The sequence below is a fragment of the Zophobas morio genome, unplaced genomic scaffold (assembly GCF_036711695.1).
Source record: "Zophobas morio isolate AGI-343-1 ecotype UQ-CSIRO unplaced genomic scaffold, CSIRO_AGI_Zmor_V1 ptg000021l, whole genome shotgun sequence".
Classification (NCBI taxonomy): domain Eukaryota; kingdom Metazoa; phylum Arthropoda; class Insecta; order Coleoptera; family Tenebrionidae; genus Zophobas; species Zophobas morio.
Window position 1 is genome coordinate 4,864,655 of NW_026972126.1, and position 21,117 is coordinate 4,885,771.

The 21,117-nt window shown below is 37.0% G+C and overlaps 1 protein-coding gene across 4 annotated transcripts in view; it reads right to left on the reverse strand.

Annotated features, from left to right (window-relative positions):
* Positions 1 to 6,589: 6,589 nt before the first annotated feature.
* The window catches only part of LOC135132118 (zinc finger and SCAN domain-containing protein 12-like), a 34,428-nt gene continuing 19,900 nt past the window's right edge, over positions 6,590 to 21,117 (reverse strand). For 3 of the 4 annotated variants that reach the window (XM_064060074.1, XM_064060076.1, XM_064060075.1), the window contains exons 2-4: positions 15,419 to 15,875; positions 10,924 to 11,868; positions 6,590 to 7,891 (exon numbers count right to left, since the gene is read on the reverse strand). In XM_064060074.1, coding sequence (XP_063916144.1) covers positions 7,742 to 7,891; positions 10,924 to 11,868; positions 15,419 to 15,862 — 1,539 coding nt within the window. In that variant the 5' untranslated portion in view covers positions 15,863 to 15,875 and the 3' untranslated portion in view covers positions 6,590 to 7,741. The remainder of the gene's footprint in view (positions 7,892 to 10,923; positions 11,869 to 15,418; positions 15,876 to 21,117) is intronic. The other variant, XM_064060077.1, reaches the window with a different exon arrangement.

The window sequence follows — 21,117 nt, forward strand, 5'->3', positions numbered from 1 at the left end:
AAGGGGCAATATTTACGCACCCCGCACGTTAGATGTGCTTTTAGAGGAATGGGAGGAATACGTATGTCCTACAATATCCCACAAGAAAAAATAGACAATTTAAATCATGACATGCCCAGAAGAATGGTAACAGTCTTAGATTCTTGAGTGAAATACCCGTTATTGACGTCCTTGAAGTATCATGATCATTTTTTTTTTGGAAAATTTTGTTTAATTCCCATTTTTTTCCAGATTTATGATCTTGACGTTTTTTTTCTTATTAAAATACAATATTTCAGATGTGACGCGTTTATTACTTACCTAATCTCTTGCAAATGAACCTCAGTTTAGCCTGACCCAACGCATATCCAAATCCAAACATGAATTAACTTAATGTATTTTTATACTGAATTGTTAGAAATTCAGTGGAACGTGTAGCAGACATTATAACGAAGTAATGACATCAATATACAAAGTAAACTAAGGAAGGCTGAAAAACGACACAATATTTTCACTTCAACGGCCTCAGTCCACGCTTGCCGGCTCCAATTAGCAGCATTCTGCGCGAAATTGCCAAAACGTTGTATAAAGTATTGTTACGAAATACATCCTTATGCCGCCCCAGTACGACGCCTATGGCGGTCGAGAGCCTTCTGGACGTACGCACGGCGCTGATGGGTGAATCATCGCTGTTGACGGCCGAGAGGCGGGCGCATAAAGACAGGTCTGGAGCGTCTCGAAGCGGCGTCCAGGGGAGTCTCGAAGCGGAGTCGCGATGGATGTTCGTGAAGGATCTCGATCAGAGACTATGAGTTTAAATAGAGGCGACCGTAGGTAATGAGATTCAATCATCGAGTGAAGACAGTCAAGAGCGCCGGATTAATTTCTGTACATATTCGTTGCAATAGATAGTGTTGTAATTCGAGCTAAAGAAATAAATATTTTGAGTTTTACCAACGCCCGATTTATTATTCGCCCGTCAATCGTAACACTGGTGTCAGGAGTGGGATTAATAGTGAAATAAATCGGGATTCAAATTTGGTTGGTGCTACTAGGGGAGACCGGAACAAAGTGAACTTTCGAGAAAATTCTCTCCCGCGGTAAGAGTGGAATAACGGAATTAAACTTTCATCACCTGACATTGGCTTCGAGAATTGACATCTGTCAAGACTCTAGAAGTTTCTAGAAGAAAATTTTATGCCGACTACCACAAGAGCGCAAACAGCCAACATGGAGGAACAACTGACAAAAATGATGAAAATGTTGAGCGAAAATCAAAGAATAATGGAAGAAAATAGAAAAGAAAATCGAAGAATAATGGAAGAAAATAGAAAAGAAGATCGCAGAATAATGGAAGAAAATCAAAGAATAATGGAAGAAAGTAGAAAAGAAGAGCGAAGAATAATGGAAGAAAATCTAAAAGCTATGCAAACTACACTTTTGAACAGTCGAAGTGAAATCCTCCAAGTCGTCCGAAATGAAGTGGACGAGGTGAGAAATGAAATGGAAAACAAGATCAAGGAGCTCGAAGAAAGGTTGCAAACACCACGACCTACAATTACGACTCCTGCAGAATTCAGTCCGGTGAGAGTTCAACCCCCTATTTTTGATGGGCAGACGTCGTGGACTACTTATAAGAAGCAATTTGAAGCTGCGGCCTTGTCGAATAGCTGGAATGACCAACAGAAAGCGACCGCTTTGGTAGTAGCACTACGAGGTGCGGCCCTGGAGATTCTACAGACATTATCAGAAGAGAACCAGAAGGACTATACCGCCTTGACGACCGCCCTTGAACTCAGATTTGGAGATGAACACCTCCGGCAAGTTTTCGTAGCGCAGCTTAAATCTAGGATTCAGAAGAGTAGTGAATCTCTTCAGGAGTTTGCGGCTGATGTTAAACGCTTGGTACACCTCGCCTATCCTGAAGCTCCGCAAGACTTCCAAGACAGACTGGCAGCAGAAACCTTCGTAAACGGCGTAAGAGATAGTGAGGTAAGAAGAGTCCTGCAAATCTCCGGGTTCAAGAAACCATCCGAGGCGCTGATTCGAGCGTTAGAAGTGGACGCCGCATACAACAGCTCACCTCGTTCCAACGTTAAGATACGAGGCATCGGGGTTGAGGGCGAAGTAAACCCTATTCAAGAGAGTCTCGACAAAATGAGAGAGAACTTTGAGAAATTCGCCCGCGAAATAATTGCCGAAATCAAGACGGGCAGTTCTAGACAACATGGAGGGCGCCTAGAATGTTACAGGTGTGGGCGTCAAGGGCATGTTAGGAGGGATTGCCGTGTTAGATCGCCAGGGCCGATGAGGAGATCGCAGCCGCGACCTCGTCTACATCAGGAGCAGGAAAACTAAAGGCAGTCGGTACCTCGGGGCGCGTACTGGCTGCTAAAAGAGAAGCCCCAACAACTGTAATGGTTAGAAGTATCGCGGGGAGCGTCGACAGTCCGACAATCAGCGGAAAAATCAATGGACGGGAATCGAAGATCATCATCGACACAGGAGCCGAAGTGTCCCTTGCACGCAGATCCAGGTTACAAAATTGCCAAATTAAATCAGTATATACCGCCACGAATGTAAAGACGGTCACAGGAGAAACAACACCGGTTCTGGGTACAGCGGTGGTGAATGTAGAGCTCGGTCGACTCCGAATAAGGCATGAAGTTCTGGTGGCGGAAATCGCTGACGATTTCATTCTGGGAATGGACCTAATCAGCCGGTATGGTTTAATGATCGATCCAGAACAGAAAATTCTGCGTTTTGGAGCCGAAGAATTTGTGCTGGGACGTCCGAATGTGGAAGCTGCAACGGTCAGACTAGTGGTCTGTCAGACAACGAAGGTAGATGGTAATGCAGAAGTCATCGTCCCCGCCAGAGTAGAGACGAACCCCGGATACAGTTTGGGGATGGTGCAGCCGGCACGTGACTCGACCCACAGGCTCCTGATCGCGAGCACCCTAGTCAAAACCAATCGTGACATACCCTTACGTGTGGCAAACGTGTTTCCCAATGCAGTCAATATTAGAAAAGGGGAGATTATCGGAATGTGTGAGCCAGTCGCCCGAGTATTGAACTGCGAGGAAGAAGACGTTGAGAATGAGTCTAAGGAAGGGGATACCAAAGGCTTGGAGGTCAACTGGGACCAGCTGTCTGCTCGTGAGAGAAAACTGGCCAAAGGACTCATTCGTAGGCACCGTAATGTCTTCGCCTCAGAGGAGGAACCATTCGGGAAGACCAACATCGTAGAACACCGAATAAACACTGGTGACACGCAACCGATCCGTCAGGCTCCTCGAAGACTACCCCTAGCCAAACAAGAAGAAGCTACAAAACTCGTGGACAACATGTTGAGAGATGGGGTAATTGAAGAATCCAACAGCGCGTGGTCATCTCCAGTAGTCTTGGTTACCAAGAAGGACGGGACTACCCGATTTTGCGTCGATTACAGGAAACTGAACGACGTCACGAAGAAAGACAGTTACCCCCTTCCTCGAATAGACGATACCTTGACGACCTTATCCGGCTCGGCGTGGTTTTCGACCTTGGACTTGAAGAGTGGCTACTGGCAAGTAGGCTTGCACCCGGACGACAAAGAAAAGACTGCGTTCTCCACCGGAAGTGGCTTCTATCACTTCACCGTTATGCCCTTCGGGTTATGTAATGCGCCAGCAACATTCGAGCGGCTGATGGAGATGGTGCTAAAAGGACTGACATGGAAGACCTGTCTGGTATACCTCGACGACGTCATGATTATGGGCAAAACGTTTGACGACCATCTAAAGAATCTCGAGGAGGTGCTAGAACGAATGGAAAACGCTCGTTTGAAACTAAATCCCAAGAAATGCTCGCTCTTCCAGAAAAGAGTCGAATTCCTGGGCCATATCGTGTCGGAGAAGGGAATAGAAACCAACCCGACGAAAGTTCTTGCTATCCGGGATTGGCCCATACCAAGAGACAAGCATGAACTACGAAGCTTCTTGGGACTCTGCACATATTACCGACGATTTGTAGAAGGGTATGCCGACATCGCAGCACCGTTACACCAACTGACGGAACAGAAGGCGACTTTCAAGTGGAGCAGTACATGTGAGATGGCCTTTAAAAGACTGAAGACGGCTTTGTGCACCAGCCCCATTTTGGCTTACCCCAGGGACAAAGGAATGTTCGTCCTCGATACCGATGCGAGTAACTCGGGAGTTGGGGCCGTATTGTCGCAGATACAAGATGGGGAGGAAAGGGTTATCGAATATTTTAGTAAATTACATTCCAAACCAGAGAGAAATTACTGTGCCACGAGGAAGGAACTGCTAGCCATTGTCAAAGCCGTCAACCACTTCCACAAGTATCTATACGGACAGGAGTTTCTGATCAGGACCGACCACGCTGCCCTCTCGTGGCTACTGCGGATAAAGAATCCCGAGGGCCAAGTAGCGCGTTGGCTGGAAAGACTACAGCACTACCACTTTAGGATCAAACACCGAGCGGGTCGACTTCACAACAACGCTGACGCTTTGTCAAGACGTCCGTGTGGAGAGTGCAAGCACTGCGACAGGATCGACGCGGAAGAAGGGAACCTGCCCGTTCGTCGGACGATTTTTGAGCAAGATGAAGAATGGACAACGGCGCGGTTAAAGCGTGAGCAAGAAGGAGACGACATAATCGGCCCAATACTAAAGTGGAAGGAGGAAGGAGTCGAACGACCCGGCTGGGCAGAATTGTCCGACCAATCCCCCAGTTTGAAGGCGTTATGGGCCCAATGGGATTCCTTGGTCATGGAAAATGGGCTCTTGAAGCGAAAGTGGGAGAGTCCTGATGGGCGTACCTCTAAGACGATGCTGGTCCTCCCCAAGGTAAAGGTTTCCAAGGTCTTAGAGGAAGTTCATGCCGGAACATCTGGAGCCCACTTTGGAGTGAACAAAACTTTGTCGAAAATCCGGGAGAGGTTTTATTGGGTAGGTTATCGTGACGATGTCGAAAGTTGGTGTCGCAAGTGTACGACGTGTGCGGCCAGCCAAGGTCCTCATACCAGGGCGAGGGGAAAGATGAAGAAATATAATGTTGGGGCACCTTTCGAAAGAATCGCCATCGATGTGGCCGGTCCGTTCCCTGTAACAAACGACGGCAACAAGTTTATCCTGGTGGCTAGCGACTACTTCAGCAAGTGGCCAGATGCCTATGCCATTCCAAATCAGGAAGCCGTCACGGTCGCGAAAGTACTGGTTGACAATTGGATCAGTAGGTTTGGCGTCCCCTTGGAACTTCACTCAGACCAGGGACGCAATTTCGAATCCAACGTCTTCCAAAGAGTGATGCAGCTACTGGGAATACGTAAGACAAGGACAACGCCACTACACCCACAGTCCGACGGCATGGTGGAAAGGTTCAACCGGACTATGGAGCAACACCTTTCGAAAGTGGTAGAAGAGCACCAAAGGGATTGGGACCAGCACCTTCCACTATTCCTGCTGGCCTACCGCGCAGCTATCCACGACACCACGGGTCAAACACCTGCTCACGTTGTATTTGGGAAGGAACTGCGGCTGCCCTGTGACCTAGTCTTTGGATTGCCATCTGAAGAACCAATGGAAGTACGTGACTACGTGGACGAACTGAAAGAGAAGTTGGTCAACGTACATGAACTAGTGAGGGGCCGGATCAAGATTGCCAGTGACCGAATGAAGACCCGTTATGATGTGAAGGCCAACTGTGGCGGATTCCAGGAAGATGACTTAGTGTGGCTGTATAACCCCCGACGGAAGAAGGGACGTTGTCCAAAACTGGCTCCTGACTGGGAAGGTCCATACACTATCGTCACTAGAATAAATGACGTAGTTTATCGGATCCAACGTGGACCAAAGACGAAGATGAAGATCGTTCATCTCGATCGACTAAAACGGTACGAAGGAAACAACGAAGACGCTTCCGATCGGGACGATCGGATTTGAAGAGGGGGGCAGTGTTACGAAATACATCCTTATGCCGCCCCAGTACGACGCCTATGGCGGTCGAGAGCCTTCTGGACGTACGCACGGCGCTGATGGGTGAATCATCGCTGTTGACGGCCGAGAGGCGGGCGCATAAAGACAGGTCTGGAGCGTCTCGAAGCGGCGTCCAGGGGAGTCTCGAAGCGGAGTCGCGATGGATGTTCGTGAAGGATCTCGATCAGAGACTATGAGTTTAAATAGAGGCGACCGTAGGTAATGAGATTCAATCATCGAGTGAAGACAGTCAAGAGCGCCGGATTAATTTCTGTACATATTCGTTGCAATAGATAGTGTTGTAATTCGAGCTAAAGAAATAAATATTTTGAGTTTTACCAACGCCCGATTTATTATTCGCCCGTCAATCGTAACAGTATGTTGCTTTGGAATGAAATTTATGGTTATTACCGCTCAATAATTTTTTGAAGATAAAAATCACTACGTTGCAAAAATATATTTTTCATCACATTTTAGAGGAAAATTGGGCACATTTGAACACATGCGAATTTTGTACATTTTACTACTCACACACAAAATCTTTTTTATAAATTATAGTGTTAGTTAACGAGTTATTTCCAGACCGACGAATGAAACCTTCTGAATCAGGGCGACACTAAAAGAACGAGTAAAAAAGAAACATTTTTATTTGTATGTAATGTAATGAAATGTCAGTTGTATAAAAAAATAGGTACAGTAAAATTTCAACATTCGTTCCCGAAGTTTTAACATTCTCGATCAGTTAAACTAAATTACGTATGTCCTACAATGGATCACAATCAATAGTCGAATTCTTCAAATTTTAACCGCAGTCTTCTGACTTATCCCAGTAGTAAACTCTCTAATAAATTCTCACACAAAACCAGTAACAGTATTTAAATAGAAAACCTATTTTACGTCTGTAAAGGGTCGGCCAGCATTTCTGCTAGTCGTTTAGTATTGTTGAGACAAAGTTTTAGAAAAGTTATTAAAATTATTCAGTTAGAGCAGTTTAAGAAAGATCCTGCTTGATTTTATGTTATTGCTTGGCTGTGATTTATAATACAAAACCAAGTTGCATGAGAGTTTATTACTTAAAAATAAATATAAATGTAAAAAATAGAATAACCAAGACATATTTATAACCAACTTTCCCAAAAATATAAATAGATAAATTACAATGCGATTTAAAGCAAACTATAGTTACAACGCTCAAACTTCACAAATAAAATTATCCCCAAAACCGACTAATCTAAAAAAAGACCACATACTCGTTTTGTACAACTAAATCTGCAATAATTCAATATATTAAGAGAGTCAAAGTGTCTTTTCCATAAAAATTATTGTTAATTAACTGTTTCTTAAACTTTTATGCGGCTGAATTGTACGTTTGTACTGTTATATTGCAACTAATTTCCAGAAAAAAAATCCCATACTTATTTAGTTAGTCTGATGACTCATTAACCATAATACTGTATTCATAAATTAAAAAATATTAGAGCAATTTACAACAACGAATAAAAAAAAATACAGAGCAGACTAACTCAAAAGCTGATTTGATCAAACAATGTAGCCCTATACGTGCAACAACTTCTCAAATATGAGATTTACTTGTGTCAGATCTTTTTTGGCCAAAGCAACCGATTATAGGGCTTTTAACAAACTACACAATAATTATCGAATTAAATAGTATATAGAGAATAAATATGAATATATGTCCATATAATATATACATCATTATAAAAAATGTTTCAACAACGTTCATTAAGATCACTTAATAGTACCTAACCGTTACAGTTTATTCAATTCTGGGGCAAAATGATACCCTCTGATGCCGTTGGCAAGACCACTGTACTAACTTGACTGCCATCTTCTTCCGAATTTGCAGTAACTTGAATATGGTGTTGGGGCACCTGTATTTGTACAGGGATTTGCATTTGTGACGTTGGTACCTGCAAAAATGGAAATTCACTTTTAAGTTGTGCAACACTAGAAATAAGAAAAAAGTGGTAAATAGAAACGTAGAATCTATTATGTTTTCACTTATTAAACTATCAATATCGGTAAATTGTAACGTTTGTTAAGTACGACCTGGTACATTTTATACCATTTATACTATCATATACAAAGATATAATACTTAAATATTCAAGTCAATCTATGCAAAGAAATTCGAGGAAAACCTGACACAATCAGTTAACACTCGGAATGTTTCTCGTTACTTTTGAATCATGTAAATAAAATTTACAAAATAAATATAATTTCTTCACTTGTCAAAATTTGATTCACACCCCTCACATCTTTGTATATATAAAATATGTTATGTTTTCAATAATAAATTTCTTTATATGTGCTTATAATAAAAAAATACGTACATCCAAAGCGATTACACAACCTGTCTACACTACTGCCTGTATATGAAACAAATTGTATGCCAATCTATCAACACATGTTGATTTCGAAATTTTATACCTACTCTCATAAATATTCATACCTGCATTTCTGGTGATAAATAACGGCGATGTTTGTTCTTAAAGTGGAACTATCCTCTGTTCTAACTTTCTTCTAAAAGACTATTGTTTCCCCAATACAGGAACACACACAAAATTTACATCGTTACGTAACACTTTCGACTAAATACATATTAAAAAAGAGTTTTGAACAATGGCTCAAACCACTTAACGGGAAAACATGTTCAAATTCTTCATTTTTCTTAAGTTTATTTTCCACAGGTCGATACTTCATAACATACAAAAGATTAAAAAAAAATTCGAAGGCCAATGTTATGAGACTCTAAGAAGAATAGACCAAACTTATTTTCAACAATACAGGATGCTCTTCTGATTGACCTCTTCAATGATTTTACAAGTACCTATACATTTACTTTCGAAATTTCGATGTCACGTTGCCAAGTTCCTCTAATTTCTCTTTTTTTTTAACACTTCAAACGTTTATACCCAAAAATCGCAATAGTTATTTCTAGCATTTGTGTTACAATATTTTATGGTTATACGCTTTGTTGTGGCATCAATAAAATTATTACATTTTTATTACAATTTTCAAGTAATCATACCTGTTTTTCAAACAACCCGTCACTTCTTACTGTATTTTGTTTTACTTTTTATTCTTTCTTTAGATCTTTTATTACAAACTAAAAAAAAAATTGCACAAACTATCAACCTCAGATATGACTATCTGAAAATTATATTTTGGATTTTTTATAAAATTCCTACACTCAAGCTCAACTGCATTGTTACTAGAACAAAATGCATACCTTTGTTACGTATCAATAAAAAAGACAAGTTTGAAAAATAGCAGTTGGAATGTTTTTGTGAACCGCTAAATTCTTACAAAAATAAATAAATATACTTGTAAAGTATAAGAGATCAATCAGTGCATGTAAAAATATAGGTAATTTATAAAAATACCAAGTTGTATGTTACCCTTCAAAAACAGAACACTGTATAGATGAAAATCATTTTACGCTATGTATCTATAATAACTAATAAGATATCCAGAATGTGTTCTTACTGACTCACCGTAGACGTTCTAATTTTGAATAATAAATTATTATTTTCCTCATTGATTTTGTTTTATTAATTTCTTTGGCAATTTTTTTTTATATAAAATAGGAAGTTTACTAACAAACTAATTTTTTCTTTTGTGTTAAATATGGCAATACTTCCAAGAGAGCAATAAAAACCCGATCAAAGACAGCCGTGGATTTTTGAAAATTTGAGTTGATAATGCAACGATCAAACACAAGCTTGCATAAATCTATGGGTGTCTTTGATCATGTTTTTTATTGCTCTCGGTATAAAAACTAAAAACAATAAATTTTGCCATACAAATACATAATACGAGATTCAAGAAATACTTTAAAACAAATACATTCATTTCATTAAAACCTAATCCTTCAAAAAAAGTAAATTGATTTATTTACAATTTTCGTAGAAGTGAATATGGTAAAGGAAACATACTTACTTGGCTAAAAAGTTCTTTCTATGTTGTCAAACTTGTAATTATAATTACAAAAAACCATATGATCGAAAAAAATGTTGTCTAGCAAACTTTGAAAAGAAATGCTTTGAAAGAAACACGTGTAGTAGTTTCTACAAATAAAATAATTTTTTAAATTAATTTAAACTCTTAAGTTTTTTACTTTACTAATTAGGTTAAAACGGAGTTTAAACAAGTCAACGCCTCATGCAAAAAATATGCACGTATTCCTTGTTCATGTTAACTACCCTTCTGGCCAAATAATTGTCAAATCAAATTTAAAATCACTGCAATGATATTTTAAAAATAAAATTCATGGCTTGCTAGACAATTTTTTTTTATATCAGAAGGCAAAAGTGATACGAAACGATACTTTAGTGTCACTATATTTTTTACAAAAATAACTCCTCTAATTGCTACATTTTTGTAATGACCCGAATTTTCGAGAAATATTGTACTTTATTGTCTTAACGTAATATAAGTGTCCTACTCTATGTATATATCCAATAAGTTTTCTCGCCTAAAATTTTCATACGTTTAAATATAAATATATATAATATAAATTCTTTTTATAAATTAATTTGAAGATAATATTAAAACTTGGTACTAAATATACAGATCATTTAAAAACTATGTAACCAATTCGATGTATTTGATTGTTTGTAAATGCTTGACTTAAATTTGAAAATCATGTTACAATGACATTTTCTGGTGCACTTAACGCATCCCAATTTTAACAACTCTTCTCCTTACTTCAAATAAATTCCAGTTCTTGAAGTGGCAGTTTTTCAATTTTCTATGGAACATTGGGTTGAAACAAAGACATTTGTACTAATAACTTGTTACATTTCCACAAATATGTATCTTCATATTAATAAGTTTGCCAGAAGAAGAGAACAGAATGAAATAATACAAAAAGTTCTAGTATTCTCTTGTTACAATTTCTTTGAGTAAGTCGACGATATGTTCTTCTAATCAAAACCTACCTGTATTGTCACCTGCGTCGTGGTCGTAGGTTCCTTTATTAGAATGTTTTGGTTCCTTTCGGCTTGTTCTTTCGCTCTCCTCGTTATATGCGACCTCGCATGCTTCCTAAGATGATCTTTCCTATAAAACCCTTTCCCACATTCCCCACAAATTTCCGTCTTCTCCCCTGAATGTATAACAAAATGAAGATTCAAATGTTCCTTCCGTTTGAACCCCTTCATGCACACTGAACACACAAAAGGTCTTTCGGGATTGTGTCCTAACTTATGTCTCTCCAAATGTTCCTTGCGTTTCAATCCTGCCCCACAAATGTCACAAATAAACCGCCTTTCGATTTTATGCCCCACCAAATGCTGCTCCAACAACTCCTTCTCGGGATAAGCCATGTGACACTCCGGACAGCAAAACAACGTCGTCCCATCCAATGCCGTGGCGATGTGAACTTGTCCCGGCTTCGGCTTCTTTGGCTTTGGAGGTTTCTTCTTATATTTCTTCTTTTTCTTGCCCTTATCGGGATCATCCACGTTTTCTTCAGTCTCCATTTCGCCCTCCACTTCGTTCAGAATTAGGTGTTCTTGATCCTCCGCAGAAATGTTGATGGCCTCGATCACACCTTCGTCAGTGATCTGCTCCCTCTTGATTTCGGGATTATTGAATTTTAGAAACTGTTGAAGACTCAAAGGTAGTGTGCTGTGTTGCTGCATTTTTTGCAAATACTCCTGGACGCTAGCGTTTTGAAGATATTGGGCGGGGATGGCGGTTACCGAGGTGCCGGCTTCACTGTTCTCATCATCTTTGTTCGACGTTATTTCGTTTTTTATTAAAGCGACTGGAGTTACTTCTTTGCCATTCTTGTCGGGTTCCGCTTGGATTAGTTGGATGTCTTGCGGCTGAAGAGCTGCCACTACTGTCATACCTTCAGTGATTCCATTTTGACCATCCACCTGTTGAAATATATAACAATTAGGACTGCCACCAACAAACGTGCACAATCAAATACAACAAAACTGAGGGAATTTTAAAAACGTGTGGCATATGTTATCATTGGTTAGCAATTATTAGCAACAAGTTGCATTGTTACAGGTACATTATTATTCAGCAGAATAATATACCACTGCACTTATCACAATACCTAGAAAATATGCGTCACCCTTACTAGTGATATTCTTAACATCGTTAGGAAGTTAAGACTAAATAATTTTAAATTACATAAAGAGAAACCCTTTTTTTCAATTAAGAGGGGTTTGCATTTTAGTTCAAAACCAATTTTAATAATCATGGTGTATTATATGTACACAAGCAAGTCATTCTCAGAAGGAACAAGTAAAAATATTTTAATTGATATTTCACTACAATTAAATAAAGGTAAGTGTAAAGTTTACAAAAGATTTAGAAATCTTTCACTTGATGTCTTGGGTTATTTTATTACCACCTTCCTAATGATATAAGACACATCTACAATTTCGCATTAATTGGTCTGATACTTTCAGACAACACACAAACAAATAAACAGATATACAGACAGACAGACAGACAGACAGACAGACGGACGGACGGAAACTGCATTCATTCAAAGACAACAATATCAAGGATTCTGTAATCACAGCAATTTAATAAAAACGAAAATAATAAATAAAGAGTCAGTCTATTAACATTTGCAAAATTCAAAATGTCATCAATAAATTCTTTCACTCTAACCATATCTGTGGTCAAAATAAAAAAATATATTTTTAGGTAAATAAGATAATTGACCGTTGCGTGACTTTTAGTTCACCTCCATAGGGCTAGGCCAAATCTGTAAGAAAATTTCGAGATAACCTCAAAACTGTCAATAAATTCTTACAATACGGTGTGAAATAAACGAATAAAACTAAAATAAAAACATAAATTTACATTAATGACGAAAAATTATCGTAATGCTTAAAACCGCCGGCCGATTGTAAAGTATTTCCATCGGTTCAACACTATAGAACCAATAATGTTGTACTAACTTTGTTTGAAGCAAAAGATGTCCACATGCATATGAATATACTTACATTAACGGCGTTACTTTTTCGTCAAGACTACTGTTAATATTCAGGCTTTTACTTAAAATTAAACAAAAATACACTGCATCTTTAAAAAACAAACTAACAAAAACGTTTCATTAAATGTTTTTTGAATGTGCAAAAACTCACTTCGCTACACGAATACTACTTGTTTTACATTTATAAATCTTTAATTTAATATTCTGGATACTGCAAAGAATTCGTATGTTTGACTTTTTACGCAGGTTAGTTTCTTTTTCTTTATTTTGTTTACCTAGTTTGTTTCTCATTCAACTTCGTCCGTTGAAACTTTTGTTTGTTTGTTTAATTTTCAAAGTTCCATTTGTTCATCGCTTCATCTGTAACAACATTTACTGTTTTATTATAATATTAATATGCACCACGAACTACATGTCTTTAGAGATACTTTAAGTAAACCCTAGAAAAATGTTTACATGGTGTAGATGCTTAAGTATTATTGCATTTAGTGTCGTCGGCCAATGATCGGAATGGTCAAATTTCACACTGTACGTAGTAAATATTCACTTTTTGTTGCGAAAATAACTCTTTATTTTACTACTGACTTAACATCATACTGCAAAAAACATTTGCTTCGTTTCACATAAAAACCAAAAATGTATTAACAGTTATTTATAAAGAAAAAAAAATGGTGGAAGCTACCACCTCCATAGTCGAAGGTTATTTCGATAGAACTTCCTTCGCCTACCTATAAACGGACAAATCCCGCTTCTTTAAAAAATTATAAAAATCGTTTTTGCGATTTTCTTTTTGTGATAAAAGTAAAAACTAGCGGCATAAATAACACTCCCGCAGTCCCTGTGCCGTGGATATATTGAAATCAGATAACCAACGGGATTAAATGTTCTCTCACCACTAATAACAAGCTTAAGTTTAAATGTTTAACGTCGAAAGAATGTCACGTAGAAATTAGTACGATTTGAACGAGTTTGTCTCCTCAAAACAATTATTAAGCCACAATTGAACAAAATATTCTGAATATTATAATTCTTATTTTAACATTATTAAATAAAGACCTGCTTATTCCCACATTTTCGAGAAAATGGGTTGACTCGTTCTTAATTTGGCCAATAAAAAAAATGTGTGATGATGTTATCAACATAGATAATACTAGTCATAACATAGCACAAAAGAAAACTAGTCACAGTGCAATAAAAAAAAAGAAACGGCCAAGTTGAGCATCGAACGTACAACCGCAGCTCAGCTTTTCCTAAAAACCCACTGCTCCACGAATACTTATATCTGCTAATAAACATCTTAATATGTACTAATACAATCCAAGATGAATGATGAAGAATTGAGGGTATTTCCAGCAGGATAGGGTCACTGCTCTTAGTGCACGTGAAACAATAGAAAACCTTCAGAAATATTTTGATAACCGAATCATAAACACAAGGACAAATATCCCTTCGCCAGCTTGGTCGCCTGATTTAAGAAAGACATACATCGTTTTCAAGCAGAGTATAACATTTAGGTCAGTTAATGCCATGAATCAGAAACAGCTGTGTTAATATGGGCTAAGAAATGTTGCAAAACATTATTGAAAACAGAAAAATCATATGAGAATGAAATCATAGGAAATTGGGAACTACTTTGAACATTTCTTGTAAGAATGCCTGCAATTATTACACAATTACTTATGTTATTTTTGGATTGTAATAAGTTGTTTAATGACATAAGGACGCTGCAAATCCTTATTAAAAATGCAGTAACAGATTTTTCTAAAACCAACTTGATGTACCATATTTTATAAACACTCTGTATCATAGTGTAGTTGTTATATTTGAGCATTTTTGTTATAAAACACTGTCTATCTTTTTCAAAAAGAGGATCCCTTCGTCTCCATACACAGTTACTTTTAACAACTTTTCCATAGTTAAAATTTCACTTTTCTCGAAATTCAACAATAGTTTCAGAAAATTAATAATGATTTCAAAAAAATCCAAACTTCCATCTTTACCATCAAAATAAATTTCTGCCTCTACATTACATCCAAGGAAATCAAACCCTGAAAAAATAGCTTAATTCATCAACGTATACCTCTGGAAGCATATAAGAAGAAAACAAGGTAATGCAGTTACGCTTGCATAAGTAACTAATTAAACTTTGTCAATTACCAAGTTCCTTTCCGAAACTGCAGAATCTGTACATTTGAAAACATTTCAACATCCATTATGCCTACAAAACTTCTACACATTCAGTTCAGTGTTACAATGTTAATGACTTGCTTGCTAAGTGATTGTAAGTAATTAAATGAATTTAGTGACGTAAACTCTGAAACTGCAGCAGACCGCTTCACAGTAAGGCAAAAAATGAATTCAACAACTAATTAACACGGGAACAATTGCATGAAATTATGGATCTAACGTTCAATGAACCCCTATTAATGCCACACATTTGATTCCTCTCCATCCCCTCTCTCACTTACGATCTGGATGCCCTCTTGGTTCGGATTGTACGCCACCGTCAGCACAGTCGCCCCCTGACCAAAAGTCTGTAACGGCACAGGAGATATATGGTACTTAGGAGAGTCCCCCGAGTTTGCTTGAGATACCTGCGTCTGCACAGGATTCACAACTTGTATCTGTACATGCTGCTGTGGATCCCCCGGCTTCGCTCCGGGCATGGTGATCGGTAACGTGATGAGGGTTTGCGTCTGGCCGGAATTCTGGCCTTGGGTGGTGGCGGTGGCGAACGCGTTGGCGTCCAGCGGCCTGATGTAGTGGACGCCATTCTCCCCTCCTTGGAGCACGCCGACCACTTGTCCGTTCGGAGTAGTCACGCTTTGCGTTAGTTTCCCAGCGGAAAACTGAGTGGCCACCGGGAGGGCAGCAGATAAAGGTACGCCCACACCGAACGTGGAGAAGTTCATCGTGGAAGTTCACCTGCAAAAGATTCGGTGTGTTAGGACTTGACATTTAATTGAAGAAGCGAGGCCGCGAGACCTTTCTATGAAGGAGCCGCGGTTGTGGTGACCTTAAATTAATCTTGTTTGTGGAATAAAGGTTTACGTAGGTATGAGATTTTAGAGTTTTGCAATTTTGCTGGCGTTCGTTTGTTGGATAAAACAATCGCGGTGTCGTCACATAAAAAGCTTTCAACGTAACGCAGAAGGTCGTAAACGTGTTCCACACGAATGGTTCTTAAAGGTTTAATTGAATGTAAAAAAATTCCTTATATTAGACTGGGTTTCAAAAACTACGATTATGGGATCGATAATTTTGCTTATAAAGAGAGAAATATACCTATTAATTCTAATGTAAATTAAACAAAAACGGGGAAAAATCAACGAATTTTGAGTTTGTAAATTAAAATGGTAAATAAACATAAAATATCCACAATAATAACACAGGACGTCGAATGTAATGCACCATATATTCAATTTTGCAAGAGCAATTTAGTCTCCTTCGTGCGTAAAAGGTATTATAACATGGTTAATAAATCTCCTCAAAGGCAATCATATTATAATCACTGGTGGAAATTGGTAAGTACGGTCATTTACTCACAAACACATCATTTATTGCTACTTGGCGGTATGTATCTGAGCGTTTATTGATAAATTTATACTTCTATAACTGTTATCTTTTGAATTAAAAATGCAAGTTTTTACTAATCTTTTTTTTGAGAGATATCTCTTTTATGAGGCGATAAATAAATAAAATTGGTGAAAATCTTGTAAAACACAAAATTAATACTCCTATTAATTATCGTCTTATCGAAAATTTCGAATAAGTCCATTATCTACTTCGGGTAAAGAGTAAACTCAAAGCAAAGGACCATGTTTTACTGCAAGTGAGATTTCTTAATAAAATTATGTAAGCCGTTTCTGATTTAAACGTATTTTTAATGAACATTTATTTAATATTTCTCATACTAATCTTTTTAAAATGAATCAGAAATTAAACTAGATAGGTACTAGATAATTAACTACTCTATTTGTTAGTAAACTTATGTACATCGAGTGTACTCGTAAGCGTAGATTAATAAAAAATGTATTCGATTATGTGGACGAATGCTTATTTGTTGTAAATATTTACAACATATTTTGCACATAAATATGTGTACATATCAGCATTTTTGTGAAAATCCATTCATAAAATTCCGAACTCTAGTGTCAGTCCATGCTACTTTGGTTCCAGGCACTCAATGGAAATGGTTAATGTTTATTCACACGTTACGTACGTCAAATGCTGTACTCCGTTATAATTAATCAATACATGTTACACTCTGATAGTTTCCCAAACGTGTTGTTTACTTTTTGTAATAGCTTATTAAACTTTAAAATCTGTGACTCGATTTTCTATCAATTAATACAAATGGCTGTATTAGTAATGATTTAAAATACCTTCAACTATTATTTCAAATTTGATTTATGAAAATCAAATTATTAAATTCTGTGTTAACTGCTTTTCCGTACAAATTTACGTTTTTTCAAAGTTATGACCTCACCTACACCTGTAGAAACTAGTCACCTTTTCAATGAGCTTTTATTGTAGGAACAGATTCTTGTGGCAGTGAACTAAAAAGCCACTTCAGATTTGCAGGTGATTTTATTGACAATATAAGTAATAAACACTGTACAATTCAATAACAATTTTCCCACTGCACTTTTTTCAGTTCTAATTTTAATGTGTCACATTGACGTGTCAGATCATCAATTAGCAATAATTTATAAGACTCGAAAAGGTGACTAAGAGCGAAAGGTTGGTACAACTTCAGAAGTCCATGCACCTGCCATCTGTTGATAACCCCTATCAAAGTTCATGGAGTCTACTTATATTTCATAAATTCATAGTCAATGACTACTTCTTTGTAAATAAATATGGCCAACATACAAAGAATAAATAAAACAATCAACAATAAATAATAGTCGTGAGAATTATTTTACTAGTTTTAACGTTTAACCAACAAAAAAACAATGACTAAAATACACAAATAAAAATAAATTAGGTAGCTCACACATTTACAGGGTACGTACGTCGGCTGTATTTACTTTATTCAAATTCATGTTTTTGTAAGGACAACTGGCAATTAGCATACCTAATTAGGCATAAATCACAACAAAACAATAATGGTATTTTACCGTAATTAAACTTTCTAACCAAATACTCCAACACATGGACGTTCGTTTTTGAACATACCACGACGATCGGACCGAAGTAATGCAATTTTTGTTTCATTTTTATTAAACACCAAATTAACGTACATGTTCCTAAAAACGTTCATTTATAATACGCATTTTTTTAAACATAACATCATTTAATGGATTTTGACCTCTGATGGGTCCACCGTGTTCCGGTTCTCGTAGTGTGTTCACTTTTAAGATCACATGAATATAAAAGTGAACTGCAGAGCCAACAGCTTTTACGAAAATCCAATATTTTGCGATTAAGAGGTGTCTGACCTTTACAATATACTCTTAATTTAATGTCTTACCACCTCACCAAGACGAACACGATGCTCATCAGACCATCGTAAAATTTCAGTGAAGATTTCAGATATATTTTAAAAGAGTGGAGAGTGCAACGTACAGTCGTAAAAAACAATGATTACGTTTAATCACCAATACTTAATTGCTTTCAGTTAAGGTAACTGTTCGAAACTTTTCTGTGCATGGAAGGTAGAAACAACGAACGATAACATGCAATAAATAAAACAAACAACAATTTACTTCGACAACTAGTTTTCCAGGTCTTTAAAAACAAAAACACGAGTGAACCAAAGTGAAACTAAGTATATCAAGTAATTACTATAAGTTTAATGTTGATACAATGAGCACAAAACCTTTAAAAAAGTAGGTGTAACTTGTGCAAAAGTCAAAAATCCACCTCAGAAACAAATTTGAGTTTTCTTTTAGTGCACGTAATAAAAGTTCTGACGTCATCTGCATTGTTTCTGGATCATAAGCATTTTTAAATAAATGTTGTAGTAATGATAATCATCTCACACTGTACCTGTAGAATTTAAATCCCACGACCACATGACGTTTGCACGCATGTTAAAATGAAGCAATAAAATGCTTGTTTTGAAATATTTTTCTCTCTTAATCGTAGGAAAAAATCTTCAGGTTTTTCTATTGTTATTTCTTTTCCAACTGTCCTTTACAAAAAATACTATAAAGTTGGCCTTACCACAAGATTTAAAATGGCATAAACAGCATAAGAAACTAAACATTTAAAATAGTCTTGTCGCATGCTCGTAACATTGTCCTTTGGTCGTATAAACTAAAAGGTTCTCAACACTTGTTGGATAACATTTTATACTAAACAAAAGGTATACAAAAAAATGTCACTTATTTATAAAAACTCTTCTTCTCGTTTTAATGTTTAGAGCACTATCACCTAAAATGCAACACTTTAAGGTAACGTAGGGTGCTATCCTTCAGAAGAGAAATTAGAATCATTGTTAACTTCAGGTGTTTATGACTTCTAGATAGCGTATGCGACTAAAAAGGGAGATGGTTAGAAGAGAACTTGGAACATTTTGCGGATTTATCAATAAATCTGCAGCACACCAGTGTTTGACAGCTGTCTACACCTTTCATAAATATTATAAAAGATGGTCCCCTACTTGATACCTACATAACGTCAACAATGTCATTAGGGTGTCAATTGCAGCCAACAATTTTGGGAAAAACAAAGGACATGTGTTCGAGGGTATTAGTATTCCTTAAAACCCCTTTAAATTATTCCTATTAAGACGTTTATGGAAAAAAATGACACTGAAAGTTTAATTTTCTGACATTTATCATCAGTGTTTTGTTTTCGCCACCAAATATGAAAATATCTCTATATCATCATCTGTTTGCATAAGTGGAAGGTACTACTAACAATAATAACACCACATTCACAAATTTCCTGAAAATTGAAAATTTTCTTTTTCGAGAAATTCTGTATAAGCAATTTTAAAAAAGGTGTCAGTAGCAACAACTACAGATCTGGAAATATCAAAGAAAACAGTGAATTGTAAACGACCGCTCTGTTATCGAGGACAAACACATTTTTCCAAGAAACTAATAATTCAGAACAGGAAGCAGCGACGGCCAACGAACACAATTATTTACGACTGTTTCTGCTTGTTTTATAACTTGCCTAATTTTTTGAATGCAGAAAAATATTCCTTAGCATTTTACAATTAAAAGAAAACGAGATATTTTTAATACAAAAAAAAAATGGTCCAAGGTTATTTACACCCCCTGAAGTAGAGCCTTAACAATTTCAACTTCTTTGAAAAATTATAAAATTAGAATAACCCTTACAATCTGCAGTTGAAATATGTATGGACTGCCAAAGTACAGGTAAACCAGTCACTGTGTAAAGGAAAAATAGGGTGAATCATTCGTGATTTAATCAATAAAAAAATATAGATAAGGATCACAATTTAAAATAAAAAAAAGAAAAAAAACAACTCCTCGAACGAGAGACCTTCGGATTAGAAGGAGGAGACGAACTCAACACCGCTACGAAGATGTAATTAGTCTGCCCTTTATAATAGCTTACTAGTATAACATTGAAATCATTTGAGCATAGAATATTTTGAAATGACGTCATCCAATTGTTAGTGGGATTAGTGAATGTTTGGTTAGCGTTTTACCATCTACATAGTATGTTTAATAGTATGTAATAAGTATATACTCCTACATAAAATTTGACAACAATCGGTACCATTGACCTAGTGGTTTCGGAGATTATCCGTCTAATAAAAATTGACACAGACGACAGCGGGAGACCACTTGTCGTACTGTAAGTGTAAACGGGCGGTCACTTGTTTCGACCACCCTAGGTGTCACGAAACGTGGAGAAAACACGAAAGTGGCAAGTCGCCCAATGGACTCAATATCGATTATTGACAATCTATACGCACTAATGGCCCGGGTTTTAGACTAAACCCACACCAAAAGTATAGCCAATATAATTAGCTTATTACATTATACATATTAAAAAGGCGAATGGCAAATTCGAAGCAAAGTTTGTTTTGGCGACTATTGATTGACAGTCCTAATTTAAAAACAGTTAAAAAATAAAATAATGTTAATTAATCATCCTTAGACATTAGTCGCAGAGTATTAATAAATAATTGTAAAATCCAAGTTAGTACATATTGAAAATTTAAAACTGCTCGAATTTG